The 19,216-nt window shown below is 38.6% G+C and overlaps 1 protein-coding gene across 1 annotated transcript; it reads left to right on the top strand.

Annotated features, from left to right (window-relative positions):
- LOC109226439 (binding partner of ACD11 1-like) lies at window positions 5,091–16,726 on the top strand. The gene is made up of 5 exons (XM_019391188.1): window positions 5,091–5,281; window positions 14,802–14,905; window positions 15,119–15,194; window positions 15,625–15,708; window positions 15,800–16,726. Exons 1-5 carry the CDS (start codon window positions 5,276–5,278, stop codon window positions 16,355–16,357), a joined length of 828 nt encoding a protein of 275 aa, XP_019246733.1. The 5' UTR covers window positions 5,091–5,275; the 3' UTR covers window positions 16,358–16,726.

A 19,216-nucleotide genomic window follows, 5' to 3' on the forward strand; every position in this document is an offset into this window, starting at 1 on the left:
TTAGTTAAAGGAACAGTTTTTAGCCTGCCTCAGGGTCTCTCCCGAGGATGTGATAAGACAACCCCGTGTCAGGACCCTTTCACATTAGAAGCTCCATCCATGAACAATGTCCAAACTCATGATGTCACTTCTGACACCATCACCGCCTCTTTCGCAGCTAGAGGCAGTAACCCGGGACTAAAATAGGCAAGAAAGTCGGCCAAAACTTGTGACTTGATCGCTTTTCTAGGCTTATACTCAATATTACTATTTTCAACTACCCATTTGGCCAGCCTACCTGGCAACTCAGGTTTGTGAAGGACATTCCGCAGGGGAAAGGTTATCACCACAGCAATCGGGTGGCACTAAAAATAAGGCCCAAGCTTTCGAGAGGCGACTACGAGGGCTAAGGCCAGTTTTTTAAGGTGCGGATAACGAGTTTCCGCTCCCAACAAAATTTTGCTAACATAATAGACAGGATATTGCATACCTTCATCCTCCTAGAATAGAATGACACATATCACTAGCCCCGAGATCGCTAAGTATATCAGAAACTATTCGCTTTCATTCGATTTTGATAGTAGCGAAGGGCTTGATAGATAAAGTTTCAGGTCTTCTTATGGAGTCCATTCAAAATTGTTCTTCTTCATCAAAAGTGAGAAGAAGAGATGACATTTTTTCGAAGACCGAGAAATGAGCTTGCTTAGAGCGGCCAATCTTTCGGTTAACCGTTGGACTTATTTCACGCTTGTTAGCTGGCCTAGGATGTCCTTGATGGCTTTGATCTTATCGGGATTTACCTTGATCCCTCTTTATGATACCATGAAACCCAAGAATTTACCGGAGCTAACTCCGAACACGCATTTTTCGGGGTTGAGCTTTATGTTGTGCTTCCTTAGGATATCGAAGATTTCTTGGAGGTGTTTTAAATAGTCACCTGCATTCAAAGACTTGACCAGCATACCATCTATGTATATTTTCATTGTTTTAACTATTTGTTTTTCGAACATCTTGTTCACAAGCCTCTGATAAGTGGCTCCTGCGTTTCTATGCCCGAAGGGCATCACATTATGACAATATGTGCTAAATTTTTTTATGAACAAAGTTTTTTCCTGATCCTCTGTGTTCATATTAATTTGATTGTACCCTGAATAGGCATCAAAGAAACTCATTAACTCGTGTTCGGTCGTGGCGTCAGTCATTTGATTGATGTTCGGCAGTGGGAACGAGTCTTTCGGGCATGCCTTATTCAAGTCCTTATAATCTACGCACATTCAAAATTTATTATTCTTTTTCGGAACTACAATTACGTTAGCTATCCAGTCGGGATACTTTACCTCCCGGATTGAACCGATGTCAAGTAATCAAGTTACCTCTTCTTTGACAAACCTGTTTCTGACCTCGGCTATTAGGCTCTTCTTCTGCCTTACTAGTGGGATGCTTGGGTCCAAGCTTAGCTTGTGCATGGCTACCTCTAGTGGGATATCTGTCATATCCGCGTGCGACCATGCCAAACAGTCAACGTTAACTTTAAGGAAATCAATAAATCCTGACCTGAGCTCAGGGTTGCGTCCTGTCCCCAAGTGAAATTTTCTCTTTTGGAATTTTTCCAACAAAGCCACTTGTTCGAGTTCTTTTACCGTGGACTTAGTCGTGTTTGTTTCTTCCGGTACCTGAAAATACCTTGGTACCTGGTGAGATTCCGACGACTCCTCCCCTTTGTCATCTTCGCCAGGTTTAGGAGTAGGCGTCGATTCCTATAATTGCTATGTGTTGAATTCATTTCCTTTACTGTTGGAAACCGATACCGCGTTCTTTTCCCTTGCTGTCAGTTGATCTCCTCTTATTTGTTTGATTACCTTTGGAGTTGGGAATTTCAGTAGTTGGTGATATGTCGATAGCACGTCTTTCATCTCATGTAACCATGGTCTGCCGAGAATTATGTTGTAGACTATGTCGCTATCCACCACTTCAAATAAGGTGGTCTTCGTGACTCCTTCAGCATTCGTGGGTAGCAAGATCTCCCCCCGGGTTGTCAAGCTCGCTAAATTGAACCCGATGAGGAGCTTTGTTGCCGGAATGATGCTTCCGGTAAGTTTGGTTTGTTCCATCACCCTCCATTGAATGATGTTGGATGAACTTCCTGGGTCAACCAAAACACATTTAATTTTGAAATCTAGATTGTTAAGAGAAATTACTAGGGCATCGTTGTGCAGCAGAAGAAGTCCATCAGCGTCTTCTTCCATGAAGGTGATGTCATCTTCGGCGACTTCCTGGAGTCTCTTCCTATGAGTCATTGATACCTTTGTCTTCTTGGCTACTATGAAAGTTACACCGTTGATCTCGTTCCCCTCAAAAATCATGTTCATAGTTAGTCGAGGAAGGTCTTCCCCTATTTTCGGTGGTTTTGCGCTGTCTCAACTGCGGCCGTAATTGTTCTTGGCCCGGTCGCTTAAGAATTCCCTGAGATGGCCATTCTTCAACAGCGTTGCCACCTCCTCGCACAGATTCCAGCAGTCCCCAATTTGCTAGCCATGAGTCCCGTGATATTCGCACCATAAATTAGGATCCATGTGGCTGAGATCGAATCTCATCGGCCTCGGGAACCGTGCTTCCTTGATATTTCTCATTGCCAATACCAACTCTACTACTCTAACATTGAAATTATACTCTGACAGTCTAGGATAAGTGGAATCCCGGGAACCCGATATCTCTTTGTCATACAACGACCTGTTATTTCTGTAGTGGTCAGCTCTTCTATCGAGGGTGAACCTATCCATTGACCAGAACACTTTGTTGTTGCATCCTTCGGCCCTCTCGTAAGGAAAGAATCGACCCTTAGAAGATCGCCGATCTGCATCAAAATCATGTTTTGATTTATCCCTGTTCTTTTCTCGATCCCAACCCTTGGTTGATGTCGGGAACCCGAGCTGATCATCTTCTATCCTTATCTTTGATTCATAACGGTTATGGACAACCACCTATGTAGTTGCTTGGAACTCGAGTAGGATTTCTTTCAGCTTCCGGGAGGCATCGGAGCTCCTCGGGCTCAACCCCTTAGTTAATGCCTCAACTGCCCATTCATCTGGCACAACCGTTAATAACATCCTTTCTTTCTGGAAACCGATCACGAACTCATGCAGCAATTCAGACTATCCTTCCGAAATTCTGAATATGTCCGCCTTTCGAGCTTGGACCTTCCTGGCCCTGGCATGGGTCTTGATGAAAGAATGCGGGCATCTCAAAGGAATCGATTGAGTGTTCGGGTAGGATTGAATACCATGTCAAGGCCCCTTTCGTGAGGTTTCCCCGAATTTCTTCAGCATGACTGACTCATTCTCATGTTGGGCCAAGTCGTTTCCTTTCACCGCCATTGTATAAGTTATGATGTGCTCTTGAGGATCCGAAGTCCCATCATAATTTGGAACATTTTGAACCGTTTCGGAATCACCTCTGGTGTTGCACTCGGTTTAAACGAAAATTGGGTGTACTTCTTCGAGTTCGGGCCCTTCAACACTGGTGATTTAGTCCATTCGAGCATGGAACTCTTTCGCGTTCTTATCCATCCGCCCGTTCATTTTCCTCATGAATCTCATGAGTTCGATTTTGAAGGGATCATTGCCGTTGTCGTTACCAGATCCGTTGCCGATCCCCCCGGCTCCATCGCAGCCAACCTCACCCCTCAGGGTGTTGTTATCAACTCTTTGAGCTGTTTGATTTGCGGGAGAGCCAAGAAGAACATGGTCTCTTCCATTAGCATTTTTTGAAGCGCCTGATAGTGCCTGCTTTAGTTCCATCATGGCCTGGTCTTGCCTTTAGAGATGGCCCATTATGACCTTTTGCTGCTCCCTATATATATATATAGATCCTTACTGTTTCCGCAACGTGCTCGTCCTCAGCATCATCAGGAGTTGTATCCCGCACATGTCGCGGATAACGCCCACCATGGACCAGACCCTCGTTGTGGGTGTCAATGATCGAATCATCATGTTGAGGCGAATTTTCTTGCGCCTCAACGTTGTTTGTGATGTTGACATCGTTCTGCCATTTTTTCTCGATTTTTGATATGAAACAAAGAATCAAACAAGTTAGTAATATATGCAAGGATCAACTCAATTACGCAGTTGTCTAAGCCTCACGGTGGGCGCCAAACTGTTTACCCGTAAAACGGTACAATTAAATTTGCTGCGTAGTTTACAAAATAACTGATTTGATCCCAAAATAATAAATAAATTAAATGAAGCGTTGAAATCGAAAGAAATAGCAAGCAACCTGGTTCTGTGAGCAAGGCTTCCGGAGACAGCGATCCGAACAATATTAGACAGAAAATAAAGTATTATTTAGCTTGAGAATAATGTGTAGCATAAGTTTTGTCGGAGATTTCGTGTGTTACAATGGTTGTTGAAGCTACTATTTATAGCTAATACCTAGGGAACAAGATCCCATGATCAAGCCCTTATTAAATGACAATAAAGGGAGGCTATTGACAAATATGTAACGGCAGGCCATGAATGCCAAAATTCTCTACAACGTCCGCATATTTAATGAGGAGTATTCTTCGTTAAATGCTATCCGGTAACAAACATTCGTTTGCTTTTGTTGACCGTGTTCCCTTCGGGATCTATCCGATACCAACCGAAACTGTTGTCTTCGGTTTTGGTTTCCACTCGATTTATCTTCCACCTGCCTCCAGTTCCACGTATTATGTCATCATTCGAGCATTTAATATAAACTAATTTTACCTTATACAAAAAATAGTCATCCAAGGATCATAATACTAATCTTTAGTATGGTTTAAAGACAAGTTATGCTGTTATTAGTTATACTGAGATTAGTTATTATGGTATTATTTTTTATTGACTATTTATTATGTTGAATTAATTATGGGATTATCAATTTTACTGCTTATCCTCAGATTACTATTGTACCCTCTGACAGGTACTAATAAGTTATCCCGATACTATATTTAATTTTGGGATAACTTATCCCAAAATTAGTAACTAAACAAGGAAAAAGGGGTACTAAATTTTTATCCAACAATATTTTTCCTTAATCATGGTACCAAACGACCCCTAACAGATATTTTAACCAAAAAAGATTCGCCATAATGTCACTTACCTCGTAAATTGCACGTCGATGTGTGTGTGTGTCCATTTTCTCTATTCTCTCTCGCACGTTTCACGTTGACATTCCAAGGTGTAGTCAGTCCCCTAGTGGTCTTGGACTGTGTTTTTGAATACCCCAAGTCAGTCTTTCTGTTCGTGGTTTTGATCTGCGGTCTGCTTTCTGCTATTCAATGTCGGTGAGTACCTTAACCATTTATTCGCTGCTGTTTTTTCCTTATATAGTTCTTTTTATGGTTGTAAATCAACTTTTTTCCCTACATTTGTGACCGTCTGTTCTATTTGATCCAATCAAGTGTGTTTTGTTTTGTTTTTAATTCTGCTTGAGCGAGAGGTCATTTGCTGTTTGCTGCACTAGATTTCCCTTTTTTCTTTTTTGCTGTTTGTTGAGTTAACCTTCAATCTTTTCGTGGTTGTTTTCTCTCTCTGCTGTGTGATACCCTAACACATGGGTTTTAGCTACTGCCTATCAGTACTGTTGAACAACTAATATTAGTTGTTGCTTCCAAATTTTGGTCTCTAGGATGATCTGCGAATGACCTCCCAAGATCTCTATTCTAATGCACACGAGTTTTTGGGTTGGTTCTGGGTTGGGCCACTAGCACATCCTCACAAATCAACAAAGTCAACATATGTCCGTGATGGACCGGATGAACTAGAGCCCTTTCGACATTCAAGTTAGTAATGTTCATTATTAGATAATCAAGGCAGGTAAGATAAAAATACTGCTCAAAATAGAAACAAAAGTCTTGCACTAAGTGTATTCAAGGGCCGTCCCCTGCCCTCTTTCCCCTTTTTGGTCATGGATGAGTTTGGAGTTCCCTTTGTATACTTGTTCGAGGCTATAGAATGGCTGCTCCGGGTTGATCACTTGATCACCTCTTCCACAGCTGTACATAGGCAGTTATCTCTTTTCCAAAAGAAATAAGTATAGGATTACTCATTCTTTCTGCTTGTCATAGGCTGCCAACTGTAGTTGATGAGACTGTGAGACATGGAGGGTGATTTTGCTCACCTAGTTGGTGTGCATGCAGTGGGAGTTTCAGTGTACTAGGAGACCGACCATGCACTCTGCGTTTGCTTACGTTCCTCCATCCTGAAAGGTTGAACTAGATGCTTGTTCCTAAGCCTCGACTTCTTTGTATGTTCAGTCTCTGACCTTTTCGGAAAAAGAAAATCTCTGACCTACATGTCCATATACCAACAAGTAGCCAACTTAAAGTGCGTGCTCATACGGTTAAAGCAAGCAGACATCATTTTGAAGTTATGAAAGCCGTAAAGAATCAAAGGAGAAAGGTTGATTAGAGTGCATTTGATTCATTCCATGTCATTGTTTCGTCTTTGCTAAAAAAGATTGATAGATAGTGCTAACTTATGTTCTTGGGAAACAAAAACTTATGACAAATAAGACTAGTTAAAGATACAGAATATAGGAGCAAATAAAGGCTAGAAGAAATAAGGAGGAAGCGATTGAGACGGTTAGCAAATATAATACTGAGGGAAACTATAATCCAGTGTTGTCAAAGGCGAAAAGCGCACAAAAGCAACAAGGGCCGTTGGGACTTGAAGCACAAAGTGCACTCAAAGCGCGGGCTTTAGTGCAAAAAACTGCAATATAACATGGTGTAAATTATGTTTACAGATCACGTAATAAAACATAAATGACAAATATATTCAAAGTTAGAGCAATGTAGCATTAGTTTTATCAATGTCGCTTAATTATGGTGAAAAAATATGATAAACTATCAATTAAACAAAACCAACTATTCTTCTTCTAAATTTCTAATAACTAATATTATCATATGCAACTAAAATGTTATCTTCTTCTTCAATAGGATAGCACTAGAATTATAGCCTTAAATGTCTTCTTCCTCTGATTCCTCAGAACCAACATCATCATCTATATCTATATTAATACGTCGAACTTGAGAGCTTGAAGCACTGGTTGCCAAAGTTTTTGATGATCTCCTTTGTCTTATTGAGTATGAGTATGTTTGCTGTCACGACCCAAATCCACAATAGGTCGTAATGGCACCCAACGATGTTGTCAAGCAAGCCAACGCGTGATCCTATAGCTTAATTATCTATTTTAACCTTTAAAATCAGGAATTTCATTAGATATACCAAATTAAATCTAAAACTCATGGAATCATACATTCTCCTTTACCAAAATCCCTAATATGAATAATACATGAAATAAAGTGATAATAATAATAAGTGCAACTGTGAACATCCACTAGAAGCCCACAATACCCGGTGTTACAAGTGCATGAGCAATCTAGAGGATATACAAAACTACTATAACTACTGTCTGAAATAAAATAGACAGAAATAGTAAATATGACAAGAGGGAGACTCCGGGTGTTGCAGATCGAAACATGGAAGGCAGCTCACCACTAGGTCTCCTTGAAATGCGTCTATGCACCCGTATGACCATTGGTAGTACATGTCTCAGTACCTGCACAATTAGTGCAGAAGTGTAGTATGAGTACGTAAATCAACGCGTACCCAATAGATATCTAGTTTAACCTCGAAGAAGCAGTGACGAGGGGTCGACTTGACACTTACTCGTAGTCAAAATAATGAAGTACATAAAGTAAACAGGTGTGAAACTCTAGTAGCAGCGATATAGGTAATTAACGATAATAAACCAGACAAGAATTATTATGAAATCACCAAATACCACAACTTCCCTTAAAGGCACAAGATTAACTGATACCAATACCAAATCAAATCTCAATATTACGTACGAGTCTGCCGAGGCGAACGACCCGATCCCATAGGAATAGTGTTACCCAATACCGCCGTGGCGAACAATCCGATCCCATAAGAGTAATTTACAACACTGCCGGGGCGAACGACCCGATCCCACAAGAATAGTTTACAACACTGCCAAGGCAAACGACCCGATCCCACAAGAATAGTTTATAATCCTACCGAGGCGAACTGCCTGATCCAATAAGAATAGTGAAAGTCTCTCACTCGTGAAAATACACGCGAGTCGAGAAGACACGGAACTACGTTCATCAAATATTTCATAATTTCCAAAATAAGAGTCTCGGGCAATATTTTATTCTTGTCTCAATCTTAGTCATACATTAAAGAAATCAAACACACAAGATAAATTCAAATAGCACATTTAAATCATGATGTGAATCTAAGCCTACCCGAACATAAACATGAATCTAGCTACGTACAGACTCTCGTCTCCTCATACGTACGTAGCTCCCACAACAAGTAGCACACAACAATTAATACACCTACGGGATAATTCCCTCTTACAAGATTAGGCAAGAGACTTACCTCGCTTCTAAGCTCACTACTCGGCTCTTAAAACCTCACTAGTAGCCTGAAATCAACGCCGAGCAATCCGAAACTAGTCAAAGGTCGTACAAACTAATCAATATATGCTCAAAAGTTCATAATTTAACTATTAGAGTAATTTCCCGCCCAATTCGGAAAGTCCATAAAAGTCACCCTCTGGCCCGCGTGCATAAAATTTGACTTTCTTAGATAATTGTTACCCATGATCTTACGAACTCAAATATATAATTTATTCCCAATTTCATAATTAATTTCGTGGTCAAATTCCATTTTTACGGAATCTTAGGTTTTCCAACAAAATCCCACAATTTTTACAATTTCTATGTTAAAATCTATCCATAATCCATGTATTAAACTCATCGTTGGTAGAAATCACTTACCTTGTGATGTTGATGAAAATCCCCCACAAAAGAGCTCTCAATTTCGTCCAAACCCAAGTGAAAATGTGAGAGAAATGGGCTAAGTCCCGAAATAAAAGTAATCTGCCAGGTGAACCTTTTTCGCGATCGCTGAAGGTCACTCGCGATAGCGAAGACCAATTGTTCCAGTTGACTAAAAATCCTCTTCGCGTTAGCGACAGACCAGTCGCGTTCGCGATGCACCATCTCCCAGACGTGAAGGCCAATAGCCTTCCAGCCGTGGCTCCGCGTTCGCGAAGAGGAACGAGATCCTCCATCGCGTTCGCGGGGCCCTCCTCGCGTTCGCGAAGAGCAATATCTCATACTCCTATCCAGCCTTCTTCGCAATCGCGGGACAACCTTCGCGATCACGAAGCACGCCAGCACACCAGCAATTTCGGCCAACTTCAACTTTGCTCTGGGTGGTCTGAAACTTACCCGAGCCACCCGGGCTCCCGTCCAAATGTACCTGTAAATCCATAAACATACTACGGACCTACTCGAAGTCTCGTAACACTTAAAATAACATCGGAACCAAGAATCGCACCTCAAAATCAAATTAGTCAACTTCTAAACCTCAAACTCATTTCAACCAACTCCGAATGCGATGAACCATACTTAGACAACTCGGAATGGTGCCAAATTTTACGCACAAGTCAAAAATCACAATGCGAACCTATTCCAAGGTTCGGAATCCCAAACAGACATTGATAGCACTAAAGTCTACTTCAAAATCAAATTTAGAAAACTCTAAAACTTTCAAAACGCCAACTTTCAACAATAAGCGCCGAAACGCTCCCGGTCCACCCGAAACTCGATCCAAGCATACGTGCAAGTCCAAAATCATCGTACGAACCTATTGAGACCTTCAAATCTAGTGGCGAAGTTAGGAATTTTCCCAAGGGTATTCAAATTTGAAATAAGTGAAAAAAATTTTCCGACAAAGGGTGTTCAATATGTGTTATATACCTTTAAAACATAAGATTTTACCTATATACATAGTGCAATTTTCCGATAAAGGGTGGTCAGTTGACCACCCTTATGAACAAGTGGCTTCGCAATTGTTCAAATCCCGATTCCGAGGTCGTTTACTTAAAGTGTTGACTCAAGTCAAACTTGGCCACCTTAGGCCACTATAACTAAGTATTCCGAATTCAACCCGAACCCTTCCAAAGCCAAACCAACCATCCCTGCTAGTCATAAAACAATAAAAGCACATACAAAAAGTCTTAAATAGGGGAACGAGGATCTAGAAAGCAAAATGACCTGTCGGATCGTTACATTTGCGCATCTTCAATTCCTGATGCTCTAGCCACATCGCCCCAAGTTAAGTTATCATCTCCCTCAAACACCAATTCATCTTCTGCTTCAAAACTTACCCCCATTTCTCCAACCGACCACTCATTACTATGATCACTATAATCCAATGAGACTGGATCGATGATATTCCGCAAGTCAAAGCGAGTACTTAGAGCACAATTATACTTGGCATACACTAGATCATGCAATCTTTTATGCTCTAATCTATTCCTCTTCTTGCTATGGATCTGCACGTGAATTATTTTATTTACTGTTAGTAACATTGTAAGTTTGTATTAATTAACCAAATAAATTAAAATAAGGAATAGTTATATGTAACCCACATGTTCAAACACACTCCAATTACGCTCGCAACCCGCTGAACCAACGGTTAAGCTCAAGATTCCAATTGCTAATTTTGGAGATGAGGGGCTGGATTTCCATATAGATTCCACCATTCAGCTGAAAAAGATATAAGTAACTTAGTGTAATTAAATATTGTACGTGAAGCCTTGAATTGTTAGTTGTAAACATTGAATTTTCATGTACCTGGAGACCTCATTGCTCTTGATCTTTTTGCCATTGGAAGTCCAAATTGTCCCTCAGCTCTTGTATATAATGGTAATTCAGATACATTCGTATCTTGAATTTCAATACACGGAACCAATTTTTGAATACAAGCATATAGTCCATTCGTTACTTCCTTACAATTCTCTCTGGATTCAAATAATGTCCAGCTGCATGTAACGGTTGATGCAAGTGGCTTTCCTATCTTTGATCAAAGATCTCAAAAATATCTTTGTACTTTGTAGACTTCTCCTCAAATGATTTTGTGATAGGCTTCTTTAGCGCTATCCATAACTTCCTAAATATATCTCGTAGTAGGCTTTTTCTCTTTGTCAACTAATCGTAAAACTTATAAAAGAGGTCCCATTATCTTCAATATGTAAACAACTTGATTCCAAAATGCAGGCATCAATATAGTATGAGTTGTAACTTTACCCTCTGGTTTTTTTGGCCATTTACTATTTATCCAATGCTCAGATGTAATCATGGTTCGCAAATTTAGTCTTCTGATTATGTAGCCTTTGCAAAGTTAGAAAACTCGTGGCAAATCGAGTAATTCCGTATTTCACCAATTTTTTTTATCTTTGTGAAGTCTCTCATCATATTAATGACTCATGTATGACCATAGATGATATTAACAATTGCAATTGCTTTTTTGAGGGTTATACTTCTGTTAATGGCTGGAAGCTTGCCTATGTCTTCTACAATAAGATCTATACAATGAGCTGCATAAGGCATCCAGTATATGTGTTTTCTCTTTTTGTAGGAGTTGACCTAAAATAAAAAGAGAATACTTAATTATATTATATAGTAACATATATGAGAAATCAGAACTTGAGTATTCTTAAAGTAAATACTTATCAACCAATATAAAGTTGCTGCCATTATCACTACAACTTAAACTACATTTTGCTTCAACACGCTCCACATATCTATCAAGTAGCTCACATAGTCCTCTCCAGTTTTGACAAATGAAGATGCATCAATGGACTCCATAAACATTGTACTACATGGAGAATTCACCAAAAAGTTTATTAATGTTCTTTGCTTCCTATCTGTCCATCCATCTGCCATAATGGAACATCCATGCTTTACCCATTCTTCTCTATGTCTATTTAAAAGTTGATTAGTCAACTCTACCTCCTTATTTAGTAATGGAGCCCTTAATTCATGTTAACTTGGAAGCTTCAAATTTGGTTGGTCCATACCTTTCAATAGCATCAATAGCCTTCTTAGTGCTTTTCAGATGAGCAACTTTTTGAATAGCCATTGCTCTTGCTTTTTTGTCATATGAATCTTTGATACATGTCTGCCTAAGTTGCCCTTGACCTTGCAAGTATGCACCCATTGGTCCTTTTTCTTTACCCTTAGCTAATTTCTTACTAAGTCCACCAGGAAGGCTTCCGCCGCCACCTTTTCTTTTAGGAATGATTTCATCCTCTTCATAAACATCTTAATAATCAAACTCATCATGTTTAAGATACGCTGTAGCAGAAATATCTTTCCTTACTTATTTTTTTCCTCCATGTAAGCTTTCAATTCTTCCCGAGCTTCCGGAGGACATCTGGTACACTTTATTGTATTTTTGAAATTTCCAACTAGATGTTGTTTTGCCCGATTTATACCGTAGTTGTTTATCCGCAAAAATTACTAGTAACTCTCGTGGTATCATTGGGATCATTCAAGTGAATATATTTCCAACTGGGATCCTTTCGATTACCACGGGATAAATCCTCTGCCATTTTGTTTCTAATATAAATCAAAGATATAAAGTTAAGTTAATTGTCATAGCATAATCAGCTTTGGAAATATGCTAATTATATTTTCTACATAAACAGTAAACACTTGTTTCAATCTATAATTCTGTAAATTGCAATCTGTAATTTGTACTTTGTACTTTGTTTTTTTTTTTTTTTTAAAATATGTATGTTGCCTTAATCTAAGGTGAAAAGTGAAATTTTGGTTTATGTTCTTCAATATTTGAGGTTGCTTTCACGTGTTAGTCCTATTTTATATAATGGTTGGTTGATTTGACACATTAAACTGTTAATTTAACATTTAAATACATTACTAATACAATTCAAAGTAATAGTAGCAAAATTAGTTTCATACAGAAAATATCATACAAAGTTCAAAATTTGGAGAACTAGATGAATTTGAATTGTTAAAACTTGTGAAAGTCATATAGAAATTTTTATTAGTGCATGAAATGATACATTTAGGACATCGTAGAGTGAATAAAGTGTCATATAAGCTGGTTCATGATCTAAAGAGCACACTGCTAGCATTTCAAGTATTCTCGGGTTTCAGGATAAATCAGAAGAAGTGTCAAATTATACCTATTGGATAATATCTAACAATTGACCAATGATTTTTTTGTATGTCTGGATCCTTTATGGCGGCTTAACTCAGACTACGTCTGGGTGCAATGCGTAAGAACTTTGTTGCATGAAGTTGAGTGATTAACAGAGTCGAAAAGAGGTTATCAGGGTGGTGAATGATTTTTGTTGGAAGGCGGAAGTAGATTGATTAAGAGCACCGTGTCTAGAAATAAGACCTATCAAATTTTTAATGTTCGTAGTAATGACAGGTAAAAAGTTTGAGGATACTAAATAGAGATTTTCTGTGGAACTCGAGGTGGCAAAGGTGTAAAAGTCATCATGTTGTCAATTGGGGATAAGTCACTTCTCCTTTGATGATGAGAGACTTAGGGACAAGAGTTTGAGGGGATGTTCAGCAGAGTTCTATAAGGAATGTGAATTGGAAGTTTGGAGTAGTAGATCAAGTGCTCTGGAGAACGATCTAGTTCCACAAATATGGAGTTTAAATGGTGTAGGATGACCAAACAAATAACCTAGCTGTACAGTTTAGCACTATGGAGGAGCATAATGAATGATTAGGATGATTTCTATAGGAATGTTCCATTTGTACAGAGACTACCCTGAGTTTCTGGAAACAGAGATGGTCAATTGATGTTCATTTCCATTATTTTTTATCATCAGAGAGCACCAGTGGCTCAGATATACAATGAACAAGGAGAAATTTTGTATCTAAATTTTAGAAGAAAAATGTAGGACTTGGAAATGAAGGATCATAAGATATTGGTCGGGCTGTTATGTTAAGCTTGAAATCTCATTCATAGGCAGATATGGATGATATGGGAAGGGTGGAAGGATGGCATGTTTCACGGTGAGGTCATATTATTTTTGAACCGGAAAAAATATAACATATTGCTGAAAGGGAAACTCATCATTTGGATCCTGAAAAAACTTCCTTCTTCACCTTTACAACGGCATGGGGAGCCATCTTACCAACGATGAACTTGAGGGGAGAAAAAGGAAAATCTGCATAGTTAGTGCTTCATGTGTAAGTAATGAGGAGCAGATGTCATTGTCCTCGTTGCAGATGGATTATGCTTCCGGGATGAAAATTCAGATGGAAAGGCAGATAAAAGAGAGCATGAGAAGCATCTCCGCTAGTGTTAATGTGGACAACATGGAAAGAGAGAAACATGGTAGCATTTGATGGAGTAAAAAACTGTATTATACAGATTAGTGCAATATTTTCTTTTGATCACCTTTGATATCCTTGCTGGCTTGGCTTTTACGTAAAAGAATTTATTTCACTTTTTTAGATTATACATTCTTGAATACACACTGTTTGCCGGTGGTTTAACAGATCTCATGGGAAATGCCAAGTTTGCTACATCACGTCTATGCTTACTAATTGTTTTAGATTATACTTGTATACACTCTGTTCTTATATCACTCTTGCACTCATTTAGTCAATTGGACCATTCTAATCTTGCCCCAACATAGACAAGGCACAGGAAAGGTGTCTTTAAGTAATCAAGGTTTGTGAATCAATTTGATTCAGTTGCTTCTATGAAGGAGTTTTATGAAATTTCACACTAATATAATGATAGTAGTGTATCCATTCTGTAAATAGTTTATACGTGATATTGTACTCTAACTTTCATTTTATCAACAAGTGAAATTCCAGCTTATATGAGATTTTACGCAAAAGACAAAAAGAAGGAGATAGAAGAAAGAAGTCGCTTTGTCTTGTGTTCTCAAGTCATGCTAATCCTTTTAATTATTTGTCGTAACAGGTTACAACTGTGAGAGTCAGCAATGTTTCTTTTGGTGCTTCACAACAAGACATCAAGGAGTTCTTTTCATTCTCTGGGGATTTAGAGTTTGTTGAGATGAGAAGGTAAGTGTTTGTGGTAGCAAGTGTTTTCTTCTTTTTTGGATTTGTTTTGAGCACTAAGCTTATTTTATTTAGATTTAGTTTGATCTTCGGATAATAAAGAAATAAGAAGAAATAAATCTGCATATGAGAATTTAAAAGCAGCCGTTGTAACGGTAACTGATCGATGATTAATATTATTGCCTCATTCAAGTTACTTTTATATTCTTTCTCTAGTGAGGACGAGCTGTCTCAAGTTGCTTATGTCACGTTCAAGGATCCTCAGGGTGCAGAGACTGCAGTTCTTCTTTCAGTATGTTTACTTTCATCGGCCTTTTCGCAGCTGTAAATCTTTATCATATTGTTCATAAATTTCTTCCAAGTATAACTTTATTTGATTACGGAATCCCTCTTTTTATTTTTTTTATTTTTTTATTTTTTTTCCGCCCTATATTTTATCCCCTTATCTAGTCCACCGGGGTTGTTAAAAGGAGTCGGGATACTTCTGTTATTAAAGTTCAAATTACTCTATGTTTCCTGGATGTTGTTATTCCTGGTTTGTCTAGAAATGGGAAGGAAAGAGAACAGTTGTATATATGAGTACACAAGTTTAAATTGTCTCCTTTTCTTTGTTCCATGTGAAGTCTTATGGTAGTGATAGGATGAAGTTGCTGAATTTGAACACAGTTTAATTGTTGTTTGTTTATACATATTAGTTTAACAAGCTTATTTGTGATTTCTAGGGAGCTACTATTGTTGACCAGTCCATCACAGTAGCCCTTGACCCTGAGTACCAGCTTCCGCCTACTGCTTCAGTGCCACCTATAGTATGTATATTTCAATACTTATGGCATTGTTTCTTGTTTTATCCATCACATGGTTGTCCATAGCAGGTTTGTACCTTTTTTATTTCTGCAGGCAACTGAAATAAAAAATGTAGCTGGAGCTGGATCTGCTATTCAAAAGGCAGAAGATGTTGTGAGCAGCATGTTAGCAAAGGGCTTTATCTTGGGCAAGGATGCAGTTAACAAGGCCAAAGCATTCGACGACAAACACCAGTTCACGTCGACTGCCTCAGCCAAAGTTGCTTCTTTAGACCAAAAAATTGGCCTTAGCGAGAAAATCACTACAGGAGCAACCGTTGTGAATGAAAAAGTGAAAGAAATTGACCAGAAGTTCCAGGTTTCTGAAAAGACAAAATCAGCAATTGCAGCTGCTGAGCAGACAGTTAACAATGCTGGAACTGTCATCATGAAGAACAGATATGTTTTGACTGGAACATCATGGGTAACTGGTGCTTTCAATCGGGTTACCAAGGCTGCAGCTGAAGTTGGCCAGAAGACGAAGGAAAGTTTGGCGGAAGACCCTGCAGGCAATTCAGCTGATGCTCAAGTACACGTCTCCTCGGAATCTCCAAAAGCTGCACCAAACGACGAACCTACCAAGGCCGTTTCGCCTAAGGGCTTAATCCTTTAGCTTGCCTAAAAATATTTCTTAATAACTGGTGCACAATTTCACTTGTTTGATTTGAACTTTAGTATGTTATTATGTATGGTTAGGTGCGCTAGTTATACAAGGACCATTGTTTAATCTGGGAATTGGGACCTTGAATATTCTTGCTGGGCCATCTGAGTCCATGTCAAAAGTTGAATCTTTTTACCGTCCCTCAACTTGGGAGAAAATTGTTAGAATTTGGCTTTTGGGAGTAGCCAGTCGCCTGAAATTGTGCTGCAACGATTATACAGACAAACCCATTAGTTGATTAGACTGGCCATTTCTGAGTCTGTAGACAGGGATAAGAATTGCAGCCTATGATGATCAGTATGAATTACACTTTGGAGAGGATCCATCTGTTTCATCTTCCCAAAATATTTCAATTTCAGTAGTGAACACTCCCTCCGTTCCAAAAAGTTTGACACTATTTTCTTATTGGTCTGTTTAAAAAAGATTGATACCTTTTAATATTTTCTTAATTGGAAGCATTTATAGCAACATAAATGCTAAAAAATTTTATAGTCATATAAACGATATGGCTTTTTAAGACTACATATCTTAAAAGTTTTTCCTTTCTTTATTAAAGTTTGTTTCAAGTTAGAATTTTACAAATCTTTTTAAAATGGAGGGAGTATTAACAATTGGTGTTGAAATTCGCTTTATCAGCTTCGTATTGATCAATCTTAGTAAGGGAGAGTGATTAACACAAGATCTCTTGGCCACCAAACTGTCTAAAAAATTATGAATTTTTTGTGCCACATATTTAAAAGCGAGTAGAAAAAGTTTCACTGGACAGTAATGGTTAGTTGACGGTTGAAACATGAAAAAGACTAAAGTATAAATAGCCACCAACTGCGACGCTCTAGACAATTACAATTTCAAAACTTTCAGTTTCGGTGTTTCTCTCTTCCACTCCATCTACGCTTCTACTTATCCGCAAAAGAACAATTTGAAGAATGAAATAATTAACAATCTCTGGATGTATGTATATATTTTTGCTTCTCCGGGACCGGGAGTATATATCTTGTGCTAATTCAGTCTGTCTGATTTAGGTTGTCTCTGTACTTCCATTCCAACTGAAAAGAGCAGAAGGGTTTTAAAGTTGCAACCTCTACGACTTGCTGGAAAATAACATTCCGGCCGGTAGTGGATAATCTTGAGTGAAATACCATTTAATTTCCTGTCAAGTAATTCAATTTTTAAAAATTCTTCAGAACCCATGCTATTTAGCATGTTTGCTTGGCATGTGGAGGATCACTACCGTCATAAAATCAACCTTCCTTGAGATGATGATGTTTCATCATTCAATTTCTTTCTTCTATATTTGCTTCACTTTCTCTTTTTCAGCATCACCGTGGGGCACCCAAAACTTTCTCTTCTTCAATCAACACACCTAATTCCTCAACTGACTTGGTCTCTGTTCGTTGTGTAAAGATTTCATTTTCCTTTCTATTGAGATCATATCACCGTGCTCGCTCACTATTAGAAAACTGCCAAATTTTGTCCACCAAAACCGACCGAAATTAAAGGAAAAGCGACCGATTTCCAATCCCTTTTAATTCATAGGAAAAATAATGGTTGCTAAGGTGTTGCGATCGAAGGCGTTCGCAATACAACGGTCTGACTGACAACAAAAATTAAACATACCGACCGAAGTCGTTCGGTATTATTTAAATTATTTTTTATTTATTTTTCAAAATATCGACCGACATCGGTCGGAATTATAAATGTATAATAATTTTGTATTTCTTTGTAAATTGTAACAAACCGATCGAAATCGGTTGCTATAATAAAAAATAAATAATTAAAAAGTAATTTCCGACCGACTTCAGTCGTAAATTTCAAATATCTGGAGATTGGAAATTGAAATTACCGACCGACCTCGGTCGGAAATTTCAAATTTTTGGGTATTAATATTAGATTTCCGACCGAATCGGTCGGTCTTCTGGGTAAAAACCTGGCAGAATATGCCTGCTTTTAAGCTACACCACCTGCCAATTACAACCAATATCCATCCTATAATGGCAGCATTACATTGCTTCCATTCAACCACAATTAATCAACAACAATAACAATTAACCTACAACAACCACAATAATAATTAACCAACAACAACGCTAATAACAACCACAACCACAACAACAATGCTAATAACAACCACAACAACGACTATACAAATGTTCAATAACAAAATAATATCAACAATATAATCATCATTCAAAACTATTCCCAACTAAATATTCACAAGTTCAAGACTCTGTTTAGCAATACACACTATTCAATGAGTTTGTATTGCATCATCTCCATCTTCACTACTAGAAGTTTCATCGTTGGCATGGTTCGAAGGATCATGACGAGAAGGATTAGCATTTGGGGAAGGCTCACGAGACCGGGGAATGGGGAAAGTACCACTAGCAAGAAGATGGCCAGCTGACCTTGAGGAAGATTAAATTTGTTGGTCCCTCTTTTCTAGCTGAACTTGAAGGGTACCAAATTATTGATCTCACTTTTGTTCTCTAGCCTTTGTCTCTTCAAGATCTGCTGTCAGCTTTGCGGTCTTCATCTCCATAGACGAGAGAGTCAACCTATCAATTGCCTCTCCTTGGGCGGAAGTCCTATACCTTGCAATCCAGCCCTATAGCACCAAAATGATCTCTCTGGAAGGCCGTATGCTATCTCCTTTTTAGGAACACCGACAACATCCAACCATATCCTCTGTGCTTCTTCGTCTAAAAGGGGTGGTCGCTCGCCTTGCTCATCAGTGGCAAGCTCTGAGTGTACTCCTCATTAATCTTGTAGCAACCCTTTATTTAGAAGATAAAAAAGTATTAGCTATATAAT

This window comes from Nicotiana attenuata, chromosome 6, assembly GCF_001879085.1.
Source record: "Nicotiana attenuata strain UT chromosome 6, NIATTr2, whole genome shotgun sequence".
NCBI lineage: Eukaryota > Viridiplantae > Streptophyta > Magnoliopsida > Solanales > Solanaceae > Nicotiana > Nicotiana attenuata.

Excerpts from the sequence above, each read along its gene's own strand:
- LOC109226439 (XM_019391188.1), top strand. Across the intron at positions 15,195-15,624 it reads AGACTGCAGTTCTTCTTTCA|GGAGCTACTATTGTTGACCA; the intron begins GTATGTTTACTT and ends TGTGATTTCTAG. Across the intron at positions 15,709-15,799 it reads CTGCTTCAGTGCCACCTATA|GCAACTGAAATAAAAAATGT; the intron begins GTATGTATATTT and ends TTATTTCTGCAG.